A 15,358-nucleotide genomic window follows, 5' to 3' on the forward strand; every position below is an offset into this window, starting at 1 on the left:
GCAGAGAGTTTGCGCATGCTAGAAATCAACGCATTGGCTGTTTTCCCAAAAAGATGAAGGGGATGGAAAATCCTGATAAAGACACCCTCTTCCTTTTCCCTGGAGCTTTCTTTCCTCACCTCTGCTTCTTCCAGAGCCAGCTGAACTTCTGACTTCTCTTGCTCAACCTGCTTCTTGATTTTTTCTATTTCATGGAGGCTCTTGTTTCCTTCACTAATCTGATTGGTCAGATCAGAAATCTCCTCTGAAACAAAAGAGGATAGATGGATTTAGCAAACAGAGAGTTTGGAACATCCTGCAATTCATGGAGAGTGAATAGAGGACCCATGCCTCAAACTACTACCTCAAGGGCTCTTCTGTATGAGAACCCTGCCTTCCTTTCACTTACAGTGAGATTTTTTACCTGAACAACTTGAAGGTACAGCTTTTCTTGTGAATGCTTTTTGAAGCAGCTATAGTGATTTAGTTTTTGTCTGTGATCTTCAGGCTAGAACACCATGCTCTGCTGTTTAGGCTTCATCTACTGCACCTCTATCATCTTTCTTGTTCCTCCCTGGAGACTGCCTCCTCTGCCAGTGAGTTTCATTGACGAGGGGCAAAGGGAAGCCTTCTCTGCTGTGGCCATACCAGTCTCCGTGTTCAAAACATTCACTGGCAGTGTCTCAAATGACATCGGAAAGCTCATCTCAGGATGAGATAAATACCTTTCCCCACAGCTGCTGCAGGGCACCTGCATCCCTCCAGCCATCTGCTGATAAGGCTCTTGCACTGGCTGCAGGACCTGAATGAAGCCTACCTTGGAGGTTCTTGTTTTCCCTTTTCAAAGTCTCCAGGTGGTCCAGGGTCTCCTCATAGGCATTCTTCAGCTTGAAGAGCTCAGTGCTGAGGCCACGGGCCTCCTTCTGGGAAGCCTCCAGCTCTGCCTGTGACTCCTCATACTTCTGCTTCCAGTCATTGATGATCTTGTCAAAACCACGCTGCTTCTTGTCCAGCGAGGCAGCCGCTGAGTTGGCCTTCTCCAAGTCAATCATCATGTCTTCCAGCTCATTCTGCAGCCTGTGCTTCGTTTTTTCCAGAGAAGAGCATTTGGCATTGGCTGCCTCAATTGCTTCCTCAGCTTCTTGCAGGCGAGCAGCAAGCTTCTTCCTACCAGGTGGGAAGACACAGTGAAATGACCAAGTGTCACTGCTGCCATGTTATCCAGAAAAACTGACCCCAAAGCAATAACTCAGTAAATCAGTTCTGAAAGGGAAAATGGGGAGGGGGTGAGGATGAGGATGGGGCAAGGGGAAGAGGAACAGAGAGGGACTGAGCCTCTAGATAGAAGGGGCTATGATGGAAAAAAACAGCTTAAATTATGAATACTGGTACGTGTCAAAACATTTTTTGTGTGTCTGTGAATATTTGAAATTGAACTTCTGAACTCTCAGGCACCAGCTAGCTACTTACAAGCTGTAATCAGTATGGCTGGTTGTAAATTTTTTATAAGACCTCCTCTAAATGACAGTGTCATTTTCTTCCAATCAAGAGATATGAGATACCCAACAGTTAGGAGGCTGTCATGCAGTGGGCTTTTGTTCATAAACTATTTAGACTGGGAAAACAGGGAGTCCTGGCAAGAAGAGGTGCTGGAAAGAAAGGACAGCCTAGAAAGAGGATTGTGGAGATACTAGATGAAGAAAATATACTGAAAATGTGAGATCCTGCAGATAGGAGATGTGCAGAGGCAGAAATTGGAGATTTCAGAGACTGGGAGCAGCTGTACAGTGTGAGCCAACATGATTTTCTGCCCTACTTTCCCAGGGCAGCCATCATCTCCCAGTGGGAAAGGGAAGCCAAGACCAAGGAAATATAGTACTGGGCCTGGGCAAAGTAAAAGAGTGTGACATAACTAAGTAGGACTATCTAATTTTGTTAGTTCTCTAATAAACCCCAGTATCCACAGCCACTACTCCAGAGACAAGCCCTCAAGAGAAACATTGACCTCCCCAAGCAATATGAAGAACAGGCCCAAATTACAGCCCTGAGTTTTGAGTGAGAGGGAATTTCCAGCCAGGAAAGTTTCCAACCCTATTTCCTTAGCACACAGCAAGACCTGGTGAGCACAGTCCTGCCAGTCAAAGGCACGCTGAAGCCCATGTAACTCACTTGGCATCTTCCAGCTCCTCAGTTCTCTGAATGGCATCAGTCTCATACTTCGTTCTCCACTGTGCCACTTCTGCATTTCCCTTGGAGAGAGCCCGCTGCAGCTCTGCCTTGGCTTCCTGCTCCTCCTCATACTGCTCCCGCAACAGATCACAGTCGTGCCTGGCCGCTTGCAGGGCATGTGCCAGGGCATTTTTGGACTGTGGGAATGGAAAGGTCACAACATTGCAAGGTCACCTACAGCAAAACCAAAATAGAACTAGAAACTGAAATGGAGGCTTAAGCTTCTTTCTTCTTTTTTGCCTCTGGCTTTGACAGTTCAGGTCAAGTGAGGTGAAAATTGTTTGCAGTCATCCCTAACTGGTGACAAGAGGAAGAAGCTATCAAGACTGAGGATTATTTAACAACTTTGGAGAAACAACCCAAGCTTTTAAGATGTTAGATCTGAGATTTTTGCTGTCCTACTAAGTAAGTTTTATTTAGCATTTATGTATGCCGATGATTTTCCCAAACTCTCAAGTCACTCTTGTGACTTGCCTCAGTCAGTGGCAAGAACTTACACCAGTACAAGTAGTAGGAATCATCATCACTCCTGTGTCTCATTCCAGCTTTTATCTAGGCTACAACTGAACATGAACACTTTTTGCCATTCCATTTCAAGGAATGGGACACAGTTAAAGCATTACCTTGGTTTCCTCTTCTAGCTGTCTCTTAAGCTCTTCAATCTGTTGTGTAAAGGATGTTTTTCCCCGGGACAGCTGACTTATCAGTGACTCCTTCTCTTCGAGTTGTCTAGTAAACTCACCTGCCACAAGATTTGACAAATAAACAAAAAAAAAAAAGGAGCAAGATGATGAAATGACAAAGCTTCTGTCAAAAAATCATAGTCCCACCTGTCCAATTCTGCTGAGGAAAAGAACTCACAGTGATTGTGATTGACCTGTTGTGAAGCTTCTTCCAAAGTTGTAACCATCAGATACTCCACCAGGATAGTTTTTTGCAGATTTTTTTTTTTCTTTTTTCAGTGGTTTAGTGACTTAAGTTTTCTTGTTTGGTCAGTAGGGTCTTTTTTGTATTGCCAATAGCTTGATTCATTAATTTTACTTCAGTTTGTGGATCAGACTAGATTGATGCTTACTTTCATGGGCAGTTGTAGCTGGTTTTACTTTTTTCACTATTTTATATTGCTTTTCCACAGACTTCTTTTCAGAGGGCTGCAAAGCACCCTGAGGACCTCACAACAACCAACATACAGAACAGATGAATACATAAGGAAAACTTCACTGGGAACAGGAAGTGTATCACTGCAGGGTGAAAACCACAATCTTACAGGAGACACAGAAGTTACAACTAACAAGAAATGAAAAATATGTCTTTGAAAATACACAGAACAGTGATATCTGATTAGGATGCAGAAATTAAGTAATACTGATTTGGCCAGAAAGGTAGCAAGAAGTTAGAGGATATGTGGTATTTAGAGGATATGTGAACATCTTCGAGGGAGCAATGCTCAAGGTCAAGCTGAGGAAGATGGAATTCACACAGCCCCAACTCCTTTTTCCCTCTAGGATTTCTAGATGCATATACCCTTGTTCCTGAAACAATAGGTACCTAGGCAGTCTGACACATCCTGGGTTCTGAGCTGGCACATCCATTTTGGCTGATGAGATGTTATCACTGTATGCTGATAAATGTGGGTAAAGGTTTGTTTCAAAAGCCAGTCCAAGGCAAGGTTTCCCCATCAACGTTATAAGACTATTGAAGATAGAAATGCCAAAAGACACAAAGCTACTGCTCCATTCAGCAATCCCAACCCTGCCACCTTCAGAGCAGATGCCATTGCAGAACACATCTCACTGAAGCAGTGTAGAGATGCCCCTGATAAATTCCTGGGAAACAGTCTAGCTGGGCTGAACATGCACATACCGTTCTCACTCTGGAGTTTAGTCTTCTGAGTAGTGAGGTCGTTCATGAGGCGAGTCATTTCCTCCAGTTTTGTTTTTGTCTCATTCAGATGGTCCTCATAAGTGCGACAAAGCTTCTCTGCATTAGCCTAGTGGGAATCAGGAGAAAGACAAAGAAAGTTGTAGCCTCCAGGCAAACATTTGGAAGCTGTAGTCTTCAAAATGTGTCCTTTTTTCTGTGTGTTTTTCTTTCAGAGGAATGGCAGATAGCAAAGACACAAATATCACAGGAGTAGAGCAGGAAAGAGCAGCCCCACATCTGTGATCCCAGGCCATGGGATTCCCCATCAGACCACCTTCACCATTTGTTTTCCTGAGCTGTATTCTGAATGTAAGCATCAGTGTAAAAAGTCCCTGCAAGAACTTCAGCAGCAATCACGTGCCTATGAAGTTCAGGCATAGCCGCCTCATAATTGCTAGATGGGAAAATCACCTCCAATGAAAATTGCTCTACTGATTCTGCTTTAATTGCCATTTATCATAAATTGGGTTTGATGACAGCTTTCTAACTCTGAGAATACTGACATTTCTTTTCCTCACTTGCACTGAAATAAATCTATTTCAAGTGCTCTGAAAGCTACTGAGATTATGTACTCAGGAAACAAAATCCACAATTCAGCTGTAGGAAGTGAAAATATACAGTGTGATCATGCAAGCCTTTGCTTTGCACTCTGTGATAACATGGATCAAACCTGTGAACCAAGGGTAGGATCTGAAAAGGGTGAGAGATATCCTGACTTGGATGGCATCACTCCAGTTGTCACCAGCTTGGAGAAGCCTAATTTACTTGACATGTTTTTGTGCCCTGAGATACATGAATAAAAAACATGCCTGGGACTGAGGATGCACTGCGTATTTCAGACAGGCCATCTTAATTACTGTCCCATCTCTAGGGAAGAAGGGTTGTATCACCTGCTGGGTAAGGGAGACATGGTGCAAGACACCACCTTCTAAAACACTTCAGCCATACCAGGTGTCCTGGGAAACCTTCAGACTAGCCTTTGCTACCCGTGATTTTTCGGGGCTTTGGAAAGCCTCAGGACCCTTACTTTTCCCTTGACCATCTGCTCCATGTTGGATGAGAGATCATCCACTTCCATCTTCAGCTCGCTTTTCTCCTTCTCCAGTTTCTGCTTGACCCTCTGCAGGTTGTCCAGCTGCTCCCCCATCTCGGCCACACTGTCCGCGTGCTTCTTCCTCAGCGTGGCAGCCGTGGCCTCGTAGTGCAGCGTGGCCTCCTCCAGGTCCCGCCGCAGCTTCAGGAACTCTGCCTCGCGCTTCTTGTTCATCTCCAGCTGGGCAGCTGTGGCTCCCCCAGCCTCCTCAAGACGCTCACTCAGTTCCTCCAGCTCTCGGGCCAAATCTGATCTCTGCTTTTCCACCTTGGCTCGAGCAGCTCTTTCTGCTTCCAACTCCTCTTCTAGCTCTTCTATACGAGCCTGCCAGAGCAACATGAACACTTTGGGGTCAGTTTTATGATGATTCCCATCAGAAGACCATGAGGCACCTTACAAACTGCTAAACCCTCTGCCAGCCCATATTTTACCTAACTGGCAGAAACTCAGCAGTTAAAGGACTTGCCCATTTGTGTCAGTAAATCAGATCCTGAGCTATGTGATATGATGATGAGTCACATCTCGCTTGCAGTAGATTGTTCTGCAAGTTCTAGTTCAAGACACATAGGTCCAGTGCATTGACCTTATGTTTTCATGTGTTTGACATTCAGTGGAAGTACATGTGAGGACTTAGGTGCTAGTAGGGGTAACTGCAACAAATTCTCATTTTGAGACATCCACAACTGGAGTAATTTATCTCTAGGAGTCTTAAGACAGTGTCAATACAGCAGTGTGTAGAACTGCCTGGATAACAAATATTTATTGGAAGCAGTTCTTTTTATTAAATTATTATTTTCACCAATCTTCACTTTACATCCAAGTTATACAAATATTCTTTTTTAACAAAAAAAGGTAGAGCTGTTATTTTTTAGTCCAGACATTGTGTTTGGACTGTGCTGAATTTCCTTGGCCTTTTAATTTCTGTTGAAAACTTCTTGTGTCTTTTAAACTTTTCTCTAAATTTCAAATCCATGCTTATCACTGCTGAACTCCTCTCCAGGAACTACCCTCAACTCTATGGTTTGGAACAATGTTATGTGCCCAAAACAAACCACCAGAGCCTTTCTGCCTTGCCTGAAACCACTGCCATTCTGTGGTCATCTGTCCTGCTACTGGGAGGACACACTGCAGAACGACCATCCTGAGGGAAAAAAAGGGATCTGTCTGGGAAGCTATGGACATGTACCACTTTGTGTCTCAAAGAGGAGCTGCAGCTAGCTGTGAAAAGTTTCTGCAAGGTCTTTCAGTGAGGCACAAAGAGAAACTTGTCCTAAGATATACGATAAAAAAGCAAGCTGACCTGAAGCTCCTTGATCTTCTTCTGCAGCTGCATCACTATAGCTTGTTCATCTTCTATCTTGGAATTCAGCTGGCTCATTTCAAATTCTTTCCTAGCACAGAAAGGAAAATCCTACTGTGACAATTTGCCTTGAAGCTTGAAGTTAGGATTTTGAAATTTTTAAAGAGTTGTTCAATAAAACTTGTAACGCATCTAAAAATGAAAACAATTCTCATGTATTACAATTTGCATGAGAACACATTTTCCTCTGAACAGCAGTTTCCAAGTCAAGCCTCTTCATGCATTTGTGCAATTATATTTCTGGTTCTTTGTGTCATACAAAAATAATGCTATTTTCAGACTCAATGGACAAACATATTTAACAGAGTCAGGTCTCCCAACAATACTGCCACAGCTAGTTAGGATGAACAACCTTAGAGAATTTAGTCAGATTTCTCCTCTGAGCAATGAAAAACATTAGTAAGTTTCTGGGTTGCTTTTTTTTAATGTAGGAAATTTTAATGAATTCTAGTGTTTTGGGTATTGTATACAAAAGAGTAATTTTGTCTCCCTCCTTGGCTACACATTTTCATAATGGAATTTTCTTTCAGCCACCATCAGAGCAGGATGACACACCTGAAGGCTCTTAAATGACACTGTAACTGTGCTGCTTTATTTGGTACAACAGAATCAACTTCTTACTTTTTCAGCTTTTCTTCCATCTGCAGCTTGTCATTCTCCAAGTCCATGACACTCTCTTGGGTCAGCTTCAAATCCCCTTCCAGTTTGCGTTTTGCCCTTTCTAGGTCCATCCTGACTTTCTTCTCTTGTTCAAGTGATCCCTCGAGCTTTAGGAGCAAAGTCACTTAATGAATATATTGAACACAGATGGTTTACAACACTCAGATGTAGGCTGTGCCCTACAGGTCTCTGCTGAGTTCTAGTGAGCTGTGAAGCAGAAGCACTTAAGCATCCTAGCAGGGTTTGTTTTCTAGCAGCCAGTGGGAATAAGGGCTACAGAAATAGAACAAAAGGGTTAGTCCATGCTTTACATTTGTGCAAGCATTACAGTTCTCTTAGTGACAAAGGTCTGTTTGACTTCATGCCAGTTACACTGCGAGTGCAAGTTGAGAGGATTTTCCCTTGTTATTGCAGTCCTTTGAGAGGCTGAACACAGATCAATTTTTGTGGTATTCCTGTAATTATACCTTTTACAGACAGTACAAGGAGTACATTTCTAAAAGGAGAGGAATATTTCAAAGTTTTGCAAGCTTTCAGTCTCACGAAAGGTCCACTCTAAGTGGTGATCAAATGAGCCTTGTGAAACATAAAGGAAGAACCTGCTTACATCATCCACTTGCTGTTCCAGCTTCACTTTAGCTTTGCTCAGTGTGTTGACCTTGTCCTCTTCTGCTTGTAGGTCATCCAGAACTTGCTGATGAGATTCCTGCAAGGACTTTTTCTCCTTGGTAAGTTTGCTGATATTCTCATCGAGTGTTGCCATTTCTTCTGTCAGATTTTTCACCTGTGTGAAAAAAGGAAGATATGTATGTAAGACTTTGAAGGAAGGGATTATCATAACATGTCTCAAATTACTATCTGATCTGAACTTGTAAGCAGGAAAACAAGAGAAAGAAAGGGATCTCTCCCCTCCCAGCACCTCATGGCTTTTTGAGTTAAATTGTCATCAAGGCAGTTAATGTCTGCCAGTTTTTGATGTGGGCATAGTACATTTTTTCAAACATACTAAATTATTTTCAGAGTCACTCCCATTGTGGTGTATTCCAGCTTCTGATTCTCTCTGGGAGGAGTAGGAGAGGAGATTTTTACATTTAAAGCATTTTTACATGCTTTAAGGAGGAGAGCTGAAGGAATTATGGTTACAGCAGAAGATTGTTTATCTTAAAATGCCCCAAATAGTTTTATTCTTTAGCTGAAGTGCAGTAAGACTTACTTCAAAAAAAAAAAAGGAAACTTAGGCTCAGAGGTAACAATTTTTGCCTCATAAAGTCAAATTACTGTACCTACAGACCCTTCCTTCAGTGTGGCATGTGTGACAGTGTAAAACCATCAGAAGACCTCTAGCACTTGTCATAAAGGTGCCCATCCTCTCCTGAACACATGAAGTTCTGAATGTACCTTGTTTTCAGTAGCATGTTTCTCTTTCTCTACTTTTGCAAGTGTTATTTCAAGATCATCAATATCCTTCTTAAGCTCAGAGCACTCATCTTCCAATTTTCTCTTCTTAGAAGTCAGCTCAGAATTCATCTCTTCCTCGTCCTCAACCCTCTCTGTCAGCTCTTTGACTTTGGCTTCCAGCTGAATCTTGGATTTAATCAGCAAGTCGCAACGTTCCTCAGCATCTGCCAGAGTGTCTTGCTCCTGGTGTGGCACAAGGAAGAGGACAACAATGACTCCCTGGCACTTTTCTCCCTCACTTGTCCCCTAGCCTGTAACTGGTCAGGGAGCCTGATACAAAGCAAGAAAGCAGAGTAAGGAAAATTTCCTACTCTTGATTTCAGAAGACAAGTAATTAACAGAGCAGGATAAAATAGGGGTGAGCTTGACTAGTCACATATGAGACTACTTGCATGTGTTACTACTGTGGACATTGCCTTGAACAGAATCTGTTAAGATTTGCATTGTTAGCCCACCTGGTTATATGCTGGTTATATATGCATATATATATAACTATATATATGCATATATATAGTTATATATGCTAAAACATGAGAACTTCTATCCACTCTGAATTTTGGCAAGGCTTTGACATGATCAGCAACTTATTTTTATTAAATTCCACTAACACTCTAGTCTGCAAACCTTTGAGTTTCAAAGAATGTCTAATAAGTATATAAATCTATGTGTCTACTCACAGCTTGCAGCTGGAGAAGCAAATCATTTTTTTCCTGAACTAAAGAGACTTGTTTTTCCTCAAGTTCCTTTCTTCGGGCTTCGGATTTTTCCAGGGCCTCCTTCAGCTTCAAGAATTCTTCCTTCATATTGGCCATCTCCTTTTCGGTTTCTGCACTCTTCAGGAGAGGCTTGATCTTAAAGAAAAGCTTCATCCAAGGCCAGTTCTTGACAGCCATAAAAGCGCGGATGTTCCACTGAATTACAAGAAGGGCGTCCCTGGTTTAAGAGAAAATAAAGATTCCCCAAATCTTAGCCTGAATTGAAAAAGTGAGTTTTCATTCTCAGTCTGTTTCATAGTTCTCTTCTGAGCAATATTAGGAAACTGTACTAATTTCCAAGAGATACAAGAAACTTCCTCCAGATCTCTTTATTTTTGGAGACACAAAAAATTTCTAAATCTCATTTTCACCAAAGCTGCAGGCAAAGTTGCTATTATTTTTATCACACATACACTTAAAGCTTTTAATTTAGGGTTATCTGTTGCCTTAGGGACATTAATTAATGGCTCTATTCAGCTTATAATTAAATGGTAATTACTATTATCTGCTAAGATTTAAGGGGATGCCTTCATACCTGCGCTCCACTATCTTCTGAAACTCAATCCGCATCAATCTGCCACGTGCTCTTGCCTGGATCATTGTTAAGATTTTTGCAAGTCTTTCATCCCTCATTTCTTCTAGATGGCCCAAGAGACCAGCCTTGAAGAACACCTGGTACATGCACAGATGTCAGTTCACCACAAAGAAGGGTTTATATCAGAGTTACAATGACCTTGTTGAAATGGTTCACACTGATATTCTTATTGACACATCAGAAACTAGGAGAGTATAGAGGGCCAAATACTACTTGCATAAGGGACTTCACTGTACAGTTCCAGAGTTGTTTTAAAACTGGGTTTTATCTCCCCAGTTTTGAATAGGCTGAACAGTTTTATGGCCACAATACCTATCAGCTGTGGCAGGGTTCCAAGTAGGTCAGCTGAACCACAACTCCTGACTCCCAGAAATCCCTGCTAATGGGATCATGTGAGAATTGCACATGGCCTCATTTCAAAAGAGGCAGCTGATCTTGTGGCCCATCTATGTTTGAATGTACCTATATAATATTAAATAAGCTATTGTTTTACTGGGGTGCATGGAGCATCAGCTGCTGCGGTGTCTGCTTGTAGAGTTGCTCCAATAAAAGCTTTGAGCTAGACAGTTAAATTTCCTCTAGCACAGCTTAGAACCTAATATCACTTTGCTTCAATTTTGCTGCCATTTTGCTAGTATTATTAAATCTCCATTAAACACCACCACCAGAAATGGCAGTGTCATACTCTGCAAATTAAATACCAGATCTATCACTTTTCTCTTTACATAAGCAATGATAGTCTCTTCCAGTTACCTTGGTGTGTCCAAAACGATATTGGCTATGGTCAACATCTAAAGATGCCATCAGTTTTTCAGCAGCTTTTCTGCTATCCACAAACTTGTCCTCTGGGATTGCTCCTGGGTTCAGGATGCGGTACCTATTAAAAACAAATGAGAAATGTGTAAAATTGGCTTAGATTCTGCTTTAGGCTTTTTTTACCTCTTCCCCCAAAAACTTAAAAAATAAAAAAAAACCCAAACCAAAACACCCAGGGTCTTCAATCAATCTGCTTTGTATCTTGACAGACAGAAGGAGGAGCAGAATTCTGCATTCCATGTCAGGCAAACTGAATGGAAGATAAATGGATGAAATGAAACTTGAATGGATCAGGAGACAGTCACAGCTCTGCATTACCTTTGTTTGAAGTCAGCATAAAGCACCCTGTTTGGGAAGCCCTTCCGGCAAATGCGGATGCCTTCCAGGACACCATTACAGCGGAGCTGATGCAAGACAAGGAATGCATCCATTTCTCCTGCAGGGGAAAACAAGGCTAAATTAAAAGGAGTTTCTCCACAGGGCTTCATCTTCATTTCCCCAAGGAAACTGGAAAATGTGAGATGACATCTCCTGAGAGAGCAACATGATTGGATAAGGTAAAAAGCACAGACAGTATTTAAAATAAAGTACAATCTGGTGACTCAGAAGTAAGTAATAGAATGACAGAGCTAAATACTCTAAAATCTTAAGACTATTGTCTTTTTCATACCTGGAGTTTTTGATTCATTGGGGATAATGCATCGTACAAAGTGAGGGGCTGTAGATTTTAGGTTAGTCATCAGCTTATTTAAATTTTCCTAGAACAGACACATTAAAAACATGATTAGCTTTAGCAGTTTAGTGGAATTCCAATCACTATTTCTTTGGTTCGCTGGTTTGTTATTTTAAGAAGCTCATTTTTCTAAAAATTCTCCAACAAAATTATAAGCTTACCAAAATTATTAGAGAGAAATGTGTTCAAATAAACCAAAGTAATATTTAACGTTATTATAGGATTCCACATCAGTTTTAGCAAAGAAGGTATGTGTTTTACTTACAACCCCAGAAACTCAGAGCCCCATATGAACAGCAAGCAAGACTCAGCATCATCTGGTGGAGGATTTCTGTAAAGCCAGCTGCATCTTTGCCTAGTCACTTCCCCACTCAGTGGGGAGAGCTCACCTTTCCCACCTGTTCCTCATAAAGGCTGAGGTTTTATCTCCTGACCAAATATATTCCCTTTATTGGTCTTAATCAGACATGTCCCAGGCAGACACCAAGCTAGCTCAGAAGCCAACCAAGATCACCAGGCTCTGGGGAAAGTGTTTTGTCTGGTAAGTAGAAAATGGAGCCCATGGGAGAAGGAATGCAATGCCATCAGGACAACTGTGCAAACTGCAGATTTCTCATACACCAGTCAGGACAACAAACAACCTGAGCTAACTGCTGCTTGTGTGCTGGAAAGGGGGCTTCTATCTGTGGCTTATTAATTATTGTCTGAGTGCTCCTTCAGCCACCGCTTTACCTCCTCAGCTGGTAAGATGCAGGTCTCCATTTCCTGTGATTTCCCTTCATGGGGAGTATCTCCAAACAAGATAAAATGACATGACTACATGTCATGGCATATGACAAGACTACAGGTAACCACATCCTTCCCAAACTGAGGTTTACTGACATTACAGCTTCCTCAATGTTACCCATAGAAATGGTAATAATGGTAAAAAAAAAAAGATAAATAGCCTCATTTTTCCTCAGGCACAATCTTAGTGACAGCTTCCACCAGGAGCACATGCCAGTCCCAGAAGAAGGGAATAACAGAAGAGGAAACAAGAGGCTTTATGCCGCTTCATTCAACAGCTTTTGTTTTCCATGACTGCTCTAACCCTAGGATCCAATTACAAGCAGTGATCAGATAGGGACTAGCAAATTACTTGTAATCAGTTCCTGTTCCAAAGACAAGCATGAAGCTGCAAGCAACAAAATAAGTGATATAGGTTGTTGGCAGCATTTTGTGATACTTTCTAAAACACAGTAAAAAGAACAGTTTCCTGACCAAGATGATGAAATGGAGCAGCCCCTGGCATGCAGTTTTAATAGCAGTGTATTACATTAGCCAATGTCAATAACCCTGTCCACAAGTCAAATTTCAATGTTGGATTTCAATTTTTTCCTGTCCAGTACAATCTTTAACATTCTTCTTCAATGCATTGTCTTAACTCAAGCCATCAGGTGTGGAGAGGTAACAAACCTTGTGCAATGAGGACACAGTTTGAAAAGATGCACCTTTCTTGCGTTTCTTTTCTCCACCCTGGTCACCTAAGGAGGTAAAAAGAAGCTTAAACCAATCTTTATCTCAGTAAGGGGTGCAGGCAGAGTGTGGAAAACAGCCCATTTTAATAGTGCTGCTCTATTTGACTAAAAGGCTCTGACTACTCAAATTTTATCCAAGGCATTCTGAAAATCATGTGTGATACATCACCCATTTGCAGCTCTCTGTCCATAGTTAGGAATTTTATCAAAGACCACTGTAAACTTTCTGGATTGCATTTGCATTTCAGATCTATACTGCATCGCTTCTTATGCAGAAAAGCCCATAAATATGAATATGGCAGAAAAATATATTTTAACAAAAGTAATTTGTAGTTTGTTAAAAGCTCCATAGAGTGAGATGATGTAGAAAAAGAAAAACTTAAAGAAAAATAATGCTTACAGAATATTTGTACTGCACATTGTACTGTATAGAAACTGATTCTCTGCTATGCAGGCACTGAACTTGTGCAAGTGAGATTTGTCTAGAATAAAGGGAAATAAATATTTGTAGTTTTAGATGCAGTTATCTTGCATCCCTTGAATTTTGCTTAAAGCTTTGGAGTCAAAATCACTCAGATGCTCCCAAGGAATGCTAGATTCTGACAAGACCTTTACAAAGTTTCACAAGTTCCTGACAAGACCCAAAAATGTACAGCAGTTGCTGCAGCTTTCTAAGCAATGGGCCATTAGATCATTCCCAGGAGATCTGTCATCGTGTCACCCGTCAGCATAAAAGGAGAAGAGTGCAATGTGCTTGATGCAATTATCCACAGCCTATCCCCCTTCAGAAGGTGACACTGCTGGTGAGACTGGAAAAGGCTAATTTGGACAGGCTGTTCCTTTCTCCTGACACCAAAGAAAAGCAAGGTAGTATTCAGACAGACAGGAACATCCACAGGCAAATAGGCAGTTAGTGACTTGAAAGGATTTGCTCGTGGCAGGACGAGCAAATGTTATTTACATTCAGCTTCATCTTATTCCCATTTTGAAGTCTTCAGCCTGCTTGTTTCCTAGGAAAGTGTCATGTGATTCATGACAAGAGCATCTCTTGAAATGAGGTTTCTAATAAACAGGCTGTAAGTGATTGCAACTTCAGGACATAAGAGCTACATCTTTGTAATGAATACCAGTTATTTACTTAAGATCAGTTTTCTGAATGTTTACTACTTGTCTTCCCACAAATAAAAGAGTTCTGCTTAAAGGGTAGTGATTAAATATGTCCTCAGATATACATTACTATGTACATATACATTGTTAAATAAAAAAAATCAGCAACAAAAAGGAAGACATATTGGCAAAGCCCTCTACTGTGGCCAATGTGGGATGGTGTTACAGTACCTTCAGTGTGTACTTGCCATGAATCCAATAAAATATTCCAAAACTCTCTCTTAAAGTTAGTATTTCTTATTTATTTCTGGGGCTGGCAAGAAGTACTACAGCATGAGAAACAAGAACTGTTCTTTTTTGTTGGCATTTATGTACACAATCTTTTGTGCAACACTTGGCTGCATATCTGAACACTTGCATGCTCAAACTCCCACAGGGTTGTTCACAGCACAGCTTTCCTTGCCACAGCTGCTCAGAGGTACTGTACATTCAACCTAGCTGAGTTAATGGTCTCCTTCCTATAACTGGAAAACTCCTACAGCTGCTGTGCACATCTAAATGATTAGTCACTGCCTCATCTAGCATTGAGGCAATCGCAGTCAAGAGAATTGCTTAGTTTCTGAAATCCATTCATTCCAAAGCACACATCCCAAAACCCAAAGCAAGCCCATGTGGGCTGGTTCTGCTTACCACTGTCAGCACCAATGTAGCTTTCAAACAAGCTTGCCAGGAGTTTGTTGGATGATTTCTGGAAAATGCCTACCACTGTTTCATTAAGCGGGTCCTTGTTCTTCTCAAGCCACCCAATGATGTTGTAGGGAACCTACAGCAAGGCATTGAAAACAAGCCAGAGGTTGCAAATGTTCCCCTTCAGAGCAGCCAGGAGTTCTTTGCAGTTTGGCTTGAAGCCAATGACTTTATGTGAAGAGCTGTGCTCAGAGCAGTAGCAGCTGCCCTGGTGTTCATCACTTCCCCTCCAGTTCTCTGCTTCCTAATTCCCAAACCTCTCTTCCTAATAATTAGCATGTGAATCCCACACACCCCTTCCAAACTATCTGGTCCCTACATCTTCTCATGGACTCCATGAGGTTATCTGTGGAGATACCATGTGGCACTGATGTCCCAGGAACCCT

The 15,358-nt window shown here is 41.6% G+C and overlaps 1 protein-coding gene across 1 annotated transcript in view; it reads right to left on the reverse strand.

Moving 5' to 3' along the window:
• MYH15 (myosin heavy chain 15) overlaps window positions 1–15,358 on the reverse strand; it is a 45,666-nt gene that overhangs the window by 10,843 nt on the left and 19,465 nt on the right. The window contains exons 18-34 of the mRNA XM_088051384.1: window positions 14,916–15,048; window positions 13,057–13,124; window positions 11,539–11,626; window positions 11,187–11,304; window positions 10,806–10,929; window positions 9,993–10,129; window positions 9,380–9,635; window positions 8,643–8,885; window positions 7,852–8,028; window positions 7,206–7,351; window positions 6,525–6,615; window positions 5,159–5,548; window positions 4,072–4,198; window positions 2,832–2,950; window positions 2,149–2,345; window positions 797–1,146; window positions 120–244 (exon numbers count right to left, since the gene is read on the reverse strand). Of these exons, the coding sequence (XP_087907510.1) occupies window positions 120–244; window positions 797–1,146; window positions 2,149–2,345; window positions 2,832–2,950; window positions 4,072–4,198; window positions 5,159–5,548; window positions 6,525–6,615; window positions 7,206–7,351; window positions 7,852–8,028; window positions 8,643–8,885; window positions 9,380–9,635; window positions 9,993–10,129; window positions 10,806–10,929; window positions 11,187–11,304; window positions 11,539–11,626; window positions 13,057–13,124; window positions 14,916–15,048 (2,889 nt within the window). The remainder of the gene's footprint in view (window positions 1–119; window positions 245–796; window positions 1,147–2,148; window positions 2,346–2,831; window positions 2,951–4,071; window positions 4,199–5,158; window positions 5,549–6,524; window positions 6,616–7,205; window positions 7,352–7,851; window positions 8,029–8,642; window positions 8,886–9,379; window positions 9,636–9,992; window positions 10,130–10,805; window positions 10,930–11,186; window positions 11,305–11,538; window positions 11,627–13,056; window positions 13,125–14,915; window positions 15,049–15,358) is intronic.

This window comes from Pseudopodoces humilis, chromosome 2 (genome assembly GCF_049639895.1).
Source record: "Pseudopodoces humilis isolate 2021_Gansu_Grassland_sample_001 chromosome 2, ASM4963989v1, whole genome shotgun sequence".
Lineage (NCBI taxonomy): Eukaryota > Metazoa > Chordata > Aves > Passeriformes > Paridae > Pseudopodoces > Pseudopodoces humilis.